Below are 12,118 nucleotides of genomic sequence, written 5' to 3' on the forward strand. Positions count from 1 at the left end.
TGTATAGATAATTAAAAACCAGGCTCAGAACATAAATATGCCTATGTGCAATTGGTCAGCATGGTGGACTTTATCTATCCCCTCTCTCATTTCGGGGGAGATGTTTTCCCAGCAGTGGGACACTAATAGGTTAAAATTTATTTATTTATCAAGTGCAATACACAGGAACACTCTCTATTTCATCACTCTTATAACCGATGCGACAGTACTCCGACAAAGGTCGTATATTTATAGCACAGAATACAATACAATATATCGTGCTCAACTTAATTTTGTTTACTTTAATTGTTGTATTCATTACCAATTGCGTCACGATCTAATTTCCGCATAAAGTGAAATAATTAGCTATTAATACCTAGTTGAATTATAAATAAATTTATAAGAAGGCTACTTAACCAGCTATTTTCGTTTATTCTTGTCATTTGCTTCAAATAATTTATAGGAAAAAGTGTGTTAGAGATATTGGAAGTGAATTTAACATGGATCCTGCTGAAGAGATAGAACAGGCAGCGTTCGCTCTGCAGAAGCCGATGAACGATGTGATAGAGCGCGGAGACTCCAGCGTGCAGCAGTTCTACCGCGACGCCACCGTGTTCGTGACGGGCGGCTCCGGCTTCATCGGGAAACAACTCATTGAGAAACTATTCAGGTTAGAAAAAAGACCAGGACTTTGTGGATCTCCGGCTGGGACGGGGAGTATCCAATTGGAGGTACCGCGTCCTGGCCACTTTATGGTGACTATTGAAGGAACACCGTCAGGTTTTAGTCGGTATGCCCAAATTTAAAAGCCGGAACGCCTAGCCGGCGGGAGAGCCCGGCAGACCCCCGCTTCCTCCCTGGAGCGGGAAATGCAGTAATGCATTTTCCTGACGAAAAAAAACGAAAGTTGGACTTTGGAAAGTTCCTTGACTAGAGCAAACCAATTGATACGTGGTATAGGTAAGCGGGATTTTGTTGTAGAATCCGCTTGTCCGCTTTGGCGGGAGAGTCCCACATGACCCTGCACCACACCCAGGACGCAGTTGTATGCTTTATGCTTTAATAAATGCGAAAATATGGATGTTTAGATGTGTGTTTGTTAGTCAATTACGCCTTAATTAATCGATTAACACATAGGACTTTTTACCCCAAGATTTTTACGCGTACGAAGTCTCTGGTCGACTCTAGTTTAGTCATAAATACATACTTACTCGTAAATAGCATGCGTAGTACTAGTAACAGGTGGTCATGTATGACAACATGTATGGATTTGACTGAAGCAAGGGAAGTTTGTAAGGATCATACCAAGTGGCGTGCATTGGTCTTTGCCTACGGGAAAAACGCTTGATTTTATGTATGTACAATAATGTACATAATGTACATATATATGTATGTACATACTTATATACGTGCGTATTTGAATTTGTAAACTTAGTATGGGTATGTGACGTAAGCAAAGTATATTTTTCATTTGACTCTTCATGATTTAAATATTCAAAGTTGTGAAATTGAAACTGCTGAGTAAATCAACAAAAACGATTTAAAATACTCGTAGCTACCAATATTTATACCAGTCTAACCTTTTTTCCAAATACGTTGCACTCGGCTTCCAGTCTCACCGGATGCAGTTGAATACCAGTATATAGTACATAGAGCGACTGCCTATCGGACCTCCACAACCCAGTTACCTGGATTATATATAATGCGATACCCTTCGGTAAGACTGGTTGTCAGACTTTCAAACTTTTGACTACTGTTAACAAATGTCGACTAGGATTGGCATGCAGGTAGAATTGACTAAACTCCTTTCTTAGCGGATGCCTACGTTATAACATCTACCTGCATGCCAAATTTCAGCTCGATCCGTCCAGTGGTTTGGGCTGTGCGTTGATAGATCACTATGTCAGTCAGTCACCTTTGAGTTATGTGTATTTAGATATTATATTATTATATTGATTGGTTCTGAATGTGTTTCAGATCATGTGCCATCAAGAAGCTGTACATCATTATAAGGTCCAGGAGTGGGAAGACGATACAAGAGAGATTGAACCAGGCTTTAAAAGACCCCGTAAGTTGTGTTTTTTCTTTTGCCTACATTATCATTATTGTCGTCTCCTTGTCCCACGGCAAGAACCTTGGTACTTGCATTACTTGTAAAACCAAATTGAATCAGACTTTAGCCGGTTTTTTAAGCACCGATGTGGGATCTGGACAGTGGTACCAGATGCGGCCTAGGATGCAGTGCATCATCACATGCAGTGTTCATTTTAGTTTCCAACTTGCTACCTAGCAAGTTGCAAGTGCAATGGCACTGATATGCTTTTCTGACCGATTTTTAGAGGTTACAGTGCATAATTCACTGTTCCCCGAGGCAAGTCCGCTATCAGATGAAAATCCTTACCCCAAAAGAATTTTTGCCGACGTAAAAAAAAGAGGTATTCCGCAATCAGAGTCCAAGAGAGTTGGGTAAACTCAGCCGCGATTACATCGACAAAAGTCAAAGTCACATAAGTTTATAATTCATAAAATTTTAACAAGTATTTGAAATCGTCATTTCAAATCTACCACCGTATTGGAAAAGCTGTTGCGTGTGAGAAGAAACTGCGAGAAACTCACCAACTTAAGATCATAGACCATTAGTCTTTAGTTTGGTTCGCTTGGAAGGCTGAGGACACTCAGCTGTAGTGAAGGTTGAAAGCTTTACAGAAATTATGTTTTTCCGATTCAGGTATATGACACTCTGCGTAAAAAGCAGCCGGACTTCGCTGATAAGATAGTACCGGTGGAGGGAGACGTGGCTGACATCAGACTTGGTCTCAGCGAAAAGGACTGGGAAAGAATTGCTGAAGATGTGAGTAAAATAGATTTTTATTAGGTCGGGGAAAAAGTCTTTTCGCATTATAGTATGTATGAACTTGTAATAAAATATTTTCTCTACACAAAATAGCTCGATATTTGGGTACCTCACGAGGTCACTGAAAGAAACCTAATGAACCGTGTACTCATTTGTGATTCTTGGAGCCAAGCAGATTTTATTACAAGTACATACATACTATAATGCGAAAAGCCTTTTTCCCCGACCTAATATACATATAACTTTGCAGCCTTCCATGTTAACAATAGTCAGAAGCTTGAAAGTCCGTGTTTCGAAAGGCAAGTTACATTGTCTGTCCCGGCTGTCATTTACAAAGATCTTTGACAGTCTGTAACAGTAGTCAGAAGCTTGAAAGTCTGACAACCAGTCTTACTGAGAAGTAGCGTGTTTTAACCCAGGTAATTGTGTTGTGGAGGTCAGATAGGCAGTCGCTCCATGCAAAAGACTTGTGAAACTTGTAGTCGGCTCTAGCATAGTTGGAAGAAAGGCTAGGCTGATGAGAGTTACATCGCAATAAACAAAATCCACACAGATTTGTACAGGCCTTTCGATTTTTTTCAGGTGAACGTCATCTTCCACGTGGCAGCAACTGTACGCTTTGATGAACCCATTCGTAAAGCGACCCTCACGAATATCAGGAGTACCAGAGAGGTCCTCGCACTGGCCAGAGATTGTCAAAACTTAACGTAAGTTAAAAGCTTTCTTCTTCTTCTTATCGTATGGTTAGTGGTCAACCTAGTGTCAAAGTTGTTCAAGCCGGCCTTTGACATGGCTTAACGACTGTTATCTTGATTGATATCAACCGGGGCCGACGTTTTACGTGCCCTCCGAAGCACGGAGCCCAGTTCAAATACAACTATGTGGTCACCCATCTATGGAATGACCGCGCCAAGATTTGCTTAACCCACAGATCGTTTACCGACAGGTGAACGCAACTGTAAATTACCATATTTTGACCAAATAAACAAATTTCATATCAATTAAATATTATTGTTTTTTAACCTACTAATATTATTATGTTTCAAGTAGAAACGTGAGGTCACTTGAAATAATTAGTTTTTGACATTGCATGACTTTAAAATAAACTACTTATTTTTGATTGAAAACAAAATATTTTGAACGAAAACTGTCGGAATTAATTGGAATAAGTAATTGTTGAAATAATGTCGTTTTCCTGTTACAGTGTTAAAATAAATTTTATTTTTGTTATACCCAAAAGTGTATTAAATTCACCCACTCTCATAGCCAATTGTGCTCACCGGTCGGTAAACGATCTGTGGGTTAAGCAACCGTTGACGCGGTCAGTCTATAGATGGGTGACCACATAGTGGTTTGAACTGAGCGTCTCCGTGCTTCGGAGGGCACGTAAAACGTTGGTCCTGGTTGTCTCGTTGAGCCATGTCATCCATACGATATATAGATCCACGTTTCGTCATTAACAATGTTAGTCCCATGTAATATGTGGCGAGACTATAGCCATATACCGGGCACGTTACTAGACTCCGTAAATTGAAAAAGACGAATGGCACTTCAAAAATTTGTTTTTTTTTCTGTTAACGAAATTTTAACACTTTTTTATTAAGTAAAGTAGGTATATAAGTATCATAAGTCAATTACACACGGTTATTTGATTCCAAACTAAGCAGAGCTTGTACTGTAACTAGGTACACTTCTAAATACATAGGTACTTATATAGATACTTTACCATTCAGGCTCAGAACAGATACTCGTGCTCATCACACAAATATTTGTCCCGGATGGGATTTGAAATCACCACACGCGACGACGGTTACTGCGTGGTGACCACGTTAACCACTATTCCAAACAAGCAGTCTTTTATAAAATTATTAGTTCGGGGAAAAGTCTTTTCGCATTATAGTATGTACTAGCTGACCCGCGCAACTTCGCTTGCGTCACATAAGAGAGAATGGGTCAGAGTTTTCCACGTTTTTGTAACACTTTTTACTGTTACTCTGCTCCTATTGGTCGTAGCGTGGTGATACAAAATATGCTTTTTTTCACGAAAAATATTCTCAATATTATTTATATCTCTTAATATAATAACGAAGTCGCGCTAAGGCATAACGGCCATTAAAACAGTTGCCATGACAACGGAATTTTGTTAATTCAATGTCATTATAATATTGATTATTCGGGACTTCGGAAATGCGTCATTTTCCCGGGATAAAAAGTAGCCTATGTCCTTTCTCGAGTATTAAAATATCTCCATACCAAATTTCATGCAAATTGGTTCAGTAGTTTATTCATGATTAAGTAGCAGACAGACAGACAGACAGAGTTACTTTCGCATTTATAATATTAGTATGGATGAACTTGTAATAAAATCTTTTCTCTACACAAAAAAGCTCGATATTTGAGTACCTCACGAGCTCACTGAAAGAAACCTAATGTACCGTGTACTTATTAGTGATTCTTGAAGCCAAAGAGATTTTATTACAAGTTCATACATACCATAATGCGAAAAGACTTTCTCCTCGACCTAATATTTTATTATTTACACAAGAATACAAGTTACAAATATATTTAAACAAAAATATATTATCTTATAATATACAAAATCTAAATTAAGATAATCAATTCTTCTTTTTCCAGTAAATTCGTGCACGTATCAACAGCTTTTGTGCATGCCACAGAAGAACGCATTGGCAAGGATCTAGAAGAACGTTTCTACCCATGTCCTGTACCTCCTGAGACCATGATCGCCCTCGCTGAAGAAGTAGACCAGGGTAGACTGGACGCCATCACGAAGGAGTAAGTCTTTTTTAACTGTGGTCTTAAAAATAACGTCCTATATGATAATATGCAAGTGATTAAGGGTTCGGACCCAAGGCACATCAATGACTTTTCAAAGTTATGTGTGTATTAGAAATAATTTTCACTTGCTCCAGTGGTAAAAGAAAATACCAAGACTAAATCTTGTATGCCACAATTTTTTTTAACACATTTTATTGAGGGCTTGCAAAGTTTCCAATCCGCACTTGGCTAGCCTAGTGCCCTCAGCCTCACCCTCCCTTGATTTCGAGAAGAGACACTTGCTCTTCAAACTTGATACTACATTGCTTAATGAGTCGTTTTCTTTCATCTTTTTCTTTGATGCTTAATAATATGTTTTTTTCAGTCTGATCGGGACTTGGCCAAACACGTACACGTTCACAAAAGCGATATCTGAGGAGCTGATCAGAACTACTGCTGGAGACCTACCTGTCTGCATCGTCAGACCTTCTATAGGTAACACACTTTTTAATAAATTTCATCATCATCATAATAACTCTAGCCAAACAACATAGTAAAAAGCATTGTATGCAAGGTCCGCAAATGGCGGACGTACATAACACCAGCTTCTGACTGCGACTACTAAGCAACCCTTGGCGCGGTCAATCCATAGATAGGTGAATGCATAATGGTATTTGAACTAGACGTCTTCGAGCTTTGGTGTGCACGTAAAAAGTCGGACTCGGTTGTTGTCAATTAAGATAACAGTCGTTAAGCTACGTCTAAGACCTCCGGGCTTGAACAACTTTGACACTAGGTTGACCACTAACCATACGATAAAAAGAAGAAGTTATCAGTGTACCAAATTTCTTTATAATCAATCCAGAAGTTTTTTCGTGAAAGAGTAACAAACATACATCCATCCTTTCAAACTTTCGCATTTATAAAATTAGTAGGATTTGCAATTAAGAACGTCGCTGTTCTACCGAAGACTTACGCAGTAGACGGTTGCCTGCTTGCTAATTTCACTGTTGTTGGTTATAAATTATATTAACAATCTTTCCTTATGTCAGAAAAAGGTTTTTCGACAGATAGCAAGCCTAAATGCAGATTTAAGTAACTAAACATTGACTCAATATAGACTTGAGCTACCAGTCTTATCTGTAATCCGATGATTTTCAACAGTAGCCCAGAGTTTGGTAACGTGCCCGGTATATAGCAATAGGCTCGCCCCATATTACATGGAACTAACATTGTTAATGGCGAAACGTGGGTTTTCACACACACTTACACCTTCGGTTATAAAAGGCGTTATTTTATTTATGTATTTTTATATGCAAGTATATAACTTATTTTAAACGTTACATTGTGCTATGTTAATCAATTAGTGAACGTATAATTTATGTAAAATTAGTTTAATGTATTTTAATTTGGATTGTCACTCGCCGAGTACATAGCGCATTTTACATACATATGTACATTCATAATACTAGCTTTTGCCCGCAACTTCGTCCGCGTGGTACACTCACGTTTCGCCATTAACAATGTTAGTCCCATGTAATAGGGGGCGAGTCTATTGCTAGGTAGGAAGGGTTAGGCCTTGAGTCCACCACGCTGACCAAGCGTGAATAGGGGACTTTGCAATCCTTCAAAAACTGTGTTTAAGATTTTCTATAATAAGATATAAATACACTATAAACCTATTTTATTTGTATGTTGCTTATTTCAGTGCACGCAATTTTTTTTTTTAATGTGTAGAGGGGTTTTGGTTGTCTTAAAAATGCAAGCTTAGGGTTATGATGGCATGGAAGGTACAATCACCACTGAATGTCATAAAATTTGCTAGTTTTTTGACTAGATTTAATATGTTTTGTTCCAGTGCTGCCCGCGTATTATGAGCCAAGTCCCGGTTGGACAGATGTTAGGACTATCATGGGACCGAGTGGGGTGAGTACTCAACACTTTTATTACCTTTTATACCCTTAAAACAGTTGCGAATGTTGGCGACAGACAGATCTGGCTATCCGGTAGTGTATGCGACTGCTAATCACGAGGTTTTGAGTCGGTATATGTCGATAGGCTCGCCCCCTATTTCATACTCACTTGTACCTTGGGTTAGAACAAACGTGCTCTACAGAACCCTAAAAATTTCTTCTAGAAAGTAACAGTAATAAAAAAATATCGATCTTTTTCAGTCGATGTCACAACACACTACCCACAACACAGCCCTTAAAATTAAATATCAAATATCATTGGACAACTCACACACGGTTATTTGATTCCAAACTAAGCAGACCTTGTACTATGGTAACCAAATAATCTGATAAACATACTTATGTACTTCTAAATACATACTTATTTAGATTAATCGACAACAAGGCTCAAAACAAATACTTGTGGTCATCACACAAAAAATTCGAACCCGACACACGCGGCGCTACGGTTATTGCGGCAAGGTGACCACTTTAACCACTACGGCAAACGTGCAGTTAATAACATCCATTTCCTTCACCAGATATACCTCGGAGCCGGTATGGGTGTGATCCACGTGTTCTGCACTGACGTGGACTCTCCCCTAGCTGTGGCGCCAGTGGACTACGTGAACAATGCCATCATAGCAGCCGCCTGGGACTCCACTGTTAGTCCACAAGCAGACTCCAAGATACCTGTTTATACTATCTCCCGGGACTTGCGATATGGTAAGGACACCCTTCTTGAATTACGACTGTTAGAGCGATATTCTACAGTTGGTCAATACTATCTATACTAATATTATAAAATTGTAAAGTTCGTTTGTTTGATTGTTTGAACGCGTCTGTTTATTAAGGAAGGCTATAGGGTATATATAGTTGCGTGGGTCAGCTATTGGATTATAAAGTTTGTCTATTGAAAAGGACTATAGTTTCAACTTCATCTGTTATGGGCGCTGAAAGAGGTTTTTATGGAAAAAAATCAAGTATAAGTTGGTACCTCCCACGCAAGTGGTTGCAGGTTCGAAGCCGAGGCACACACCAATGACCAAAGTTATGTGTGTATTAGAAATCATTATCACTTGTTCCAAAGGTGAATAAAAACATTGTGATGCAACCTTGCATGCCTGAGAGTTCTTTAGAACAGTTCTTGAAGGTATGCAAAGTCCTCAGCCCGCAGTTAGCCCGCGTGGTTGACTCAAGGCCTAATCCCTCCCTCATCACAATTGTTCTTCATTAGTTTTAATTGAAACTTAGTTAATTGGTAATGTGCCCAAAACATGGCAATAGGCACCCTATTATATGGGACTAACATTATAAACGTATATATTTTTTACACCTTCACTTTCAGATATAGCACGATATTACAGTTATGTAATTTCACATTTCTTTCAGGTTACATAGGTGAAACAGTTCGTGAAAGAAAACACCTGCTCTGCTCACCCGCAGCCATATGGCTGACTGAAACCATTGAAGTGAAAAACCCGTACTTATTTACTTTTCTCTCATGGTTCTTACATTATATACCGGCTTATATCATCGACTTATTACTGTATATAACTAAGAAGAAACCTAAGGAAATTACGTCGTAAGTATATTTGAGTATTAAGTGTGGCGTCTCGGGTTCGAATCCTGGGTTGGGCCAAAATGTTATTGAAACAATTTGTTTTGCAAGTCAAGGTTTCTAAATGCTGTAACTACTAGACCCAAAAGCGCTAATGTGGATCGCACAAATAATTCAATAATTGTCCCGTGTGAGAATCAAACCCACGATCTCAAGACGGGAGTGGTATTAACTTGTCTCATGGAAATTTGTCCAGGTGGCCAGTTTTAATAAAACTGACCCTACCCTAATATTGGCCACTTAAAAAACCTTATTTTTTTTCAGATTCGTAGACGTATACGCGAAACTAGACAAACTGGCACTAGCATACCAATATTTTACGCGAAATTCATGGAATTTTAAAACTGACAATCTTCAAGCTATGTTTGCGCGGATGAGTGATACTGACAAAGCGATATTTAATTGTGATTTCAGTAAAGTTGATTTAATTGATTACATATTAGTATGGGGCATAGGCCTTAGAAAGTATATAGTCAAAGATGGTCTCAAAGGAACACTGGCCGGTTATAGGAAACAGAAAATATTCCGGGTGGCCAATTATTTTGTTATGACATTGTACATTTACTCGATATGGTGGGTTTGTAAGTCTATTTTTATGTTTATAAGTAATATATTAATTTAGTTTTTTTATTGGTTTTATTTTAATCCTTATATTTCGACAGTATTGTATTTTTTTTTATTTAGGCTTGTTTCTTATTGTTATTTACCTACACGAGGCAACCACACGAATTACTTTTCGAAGTTATGTTTGCATTAGAAATAATTAACATTTACCATAATTAAGAAAGAAAACATCGTGATGAAACCTTGCTTGCCAGAGTTATATAAATAATTCTTGAAAGACTAAAAGCTTAACAGCCGCTTTTAATCAGATTGTTGGCCTATATATCACATTAAAAAGAAACCCAAACTTAGCAGTAGCCCATTGGCAGTAATGTTATTGCTTCACAATCTTGCCGCTTAAGGCAATAAGTTTAGTTAACGTAGATTGCTATTATTTAGTGGCAGGCACTTTAAAATCAGGAACAACCTATATAAATAAAAACGTACCCTACGTACGTTATGCCGGCGGATCGTATATAGTATATATCGGCTTATTATAGTAAGGGGTAGTAGTCCGGGGACATAGAGTATCCAATTGGAGGTACCGCGTCCTGGCCACTTTATGGTGACTGTAGAAGGAACACCGTCAGGTTTTTAGTCGATATGCCTAAATTTAAAGCCGGAACGCTTAGCCGGTAGGCCCGACAGACCCCCGCTACCTCCCTGGAACGGGACATGCTTTTCATTTCCTAACGAAAAAAAAATGGCGGTAGTAGTCCGGGAAGCCTATGACCTAGACTGGTATTGATGTTCTCACGGCTCCATCAAATCCAGATAATAATATGATTTTAAGATTTTGATACCTCTACAGTTTCCTAAAGACAAGGATTCAGCTTCAAGGATCATGCTTTCCATTGGTTAAAGATACAAAACACTAATATAAAAAAGGATCAGTAAAAAAACCGTTAGTAAAAATTCCACACACATCTGCGTCACTAAAAATCAAAAGTATTTTTCCCTTAAGAAGAAACCCAAATATGTTTTGAACAATTCATAATCTTGTTAAAAAGAACCATGAAATATCAACGCCATGAATGTACGTATTTAAATAAAATAGCTAATTTCTATTCGCTTATAAAAAAACTACTTGCGAAATAGTGATATTTTCCCAATAGAGTGGTATTAGAAGCACGAAAAATATGACTTTAAAAATGTAGGTATAAGATTACGCATATTGTGATTCAAGAATCTCAAAAAGGACAAAATTGATTGAAATTTGGGTCTTTTTCATAGGAAGCAAAAATATTCAAATTAAAAAAATAAGAAACGGGCAAAATCGATCCCTCCAATAATATAGCCATGAGTTATCCGAATTGAGAACCTCCACTTTCTTTTAAAGTGGGTTAAAATGAATAACAAAAACACCGTTAGTAAATATTCCACACCCTTCTGCGTCACTAAGCCCAAAAATATTTTTTCCTTCTAAGAATAAACCTAAATGCATTTTGAACAGTTAAAAATCTTCCACAAGTAGCAAATAAATAAAATAATGATACAGAATTCTAAATATAGTTTGGGTTTTGTTTAAAAAGAAACCATTGACGTCAATGCATTTTATATTGATAAAGGTGTGAGTTTATTAGGGCGTAACATAACCTTACATTTGGGGATTGTAGGAAAAACTTAAATTCCCTATTATATGGGAATAAGAAATGCGAGTGCACTTTTTGCACCTCCACCTACACATTCGGATAGATAAATAAATTTAACCCATTATTGTCCCACTGCTGGGTACGGTTCTCCTTCCGTAATGAGGGAGGGGTTAGTCCTCGAGTCCGCCACGCTGGTCAATTACGGGTTGGGGACTTTGAATACCTTCAATAACTGTTCTAAAGAACTCTCAGGTATGCAAGGTTGCATCACGATGTTTTCCTTCACCGTTAGAACAAGTGATCATTATTTCTAAAACACACATAATTTCTAAAAGTCATTGGTGTGTTGCCCCGGGTTCGAACCTGCGACTACTTACGTGAGAGGTGTCAACTTAAACCACTTGACTATCACTGATTTTTTCTTGCTGTTTTTGTCATCTTATTATTATTTCGTATTTTTGTGTGTATTTCTCTATCATCTAATATACTTTTTTAAGCAGCCTGTGTGTAAATGCGTGTCATCATGCCATGTGTGGTATGTTGTTACGTTCTAGTGGGTTTAAGACCTTATATTGCATATTGCACTCACTTGTCTTTCAAGACAGTGTTTACGACCACATCATTTAAATAACTATGCCTACAGCATATCCTACTAAAATATATACCAAAGTTAGTAAAGATAATATGTTTGTTAAAGTTTCTGTTACTGAATTTATTGTTATTCTTTTCCCGACAACTACTG

At 37.9% G+C, this 12,118-nt stretch overlaps 1 protein-coding gene across 1 annotated transcript; it reads left to right on the forward strand.

Moving 5' to 3' along the window:
- The first annotated feature begins 420 nt into the window (after nucleotides 1-420).
- Nucleotides 421-9,808, forward strand: LOC142984929 (fatty acyl-CoA reductase wat-like). The gene is made up of 10 exons (XM_076132810.1): nucleotides 421-649; nucleotides 1,957-2,047; nucleotides 2,708-2,830; nucleotides 3,416-3,540; nucleotides 5,468-5,626; nucleotides 5,994-6,103; nucleotides 7,467-7,534; nucleotides 8,103-8,286; nucleotides 8,953-9,145; nucleotides 9,446-9,808. The coding sequence occupies exons 1-10, from the start codon at nucleotides 480-482 to the stop codon at nucleotides 9,801-9,803; spliced, it is 1,581 nt and encodes a 526-aa protein (XP_075988925.1). The 5' UTR covers nucleotides 421-479; the 3' UTR covers nucleotides 9,804-9,808.
- Nucleotides 9,809-12,118: the final 2,310 nt, after the last annotated feature.

The sequence above is a fragment of the Anticarsia gemmatalis genome, chromosome 28, assembly GCF_050436995.1.
Source record: "Anticarsia gemmatalis isolate Benzon Research Colony breed Stoneville strain chromosome 28, ilAntGemm2 primary, whole genome shotgun sequence".
NCBI classification, from domain to species: Eukaryota; Metazoa; Arthropoda; class Insecta; order Lepidoptera; family Erebidae; genus Anticarsia; species Anticarsia gemmatalis.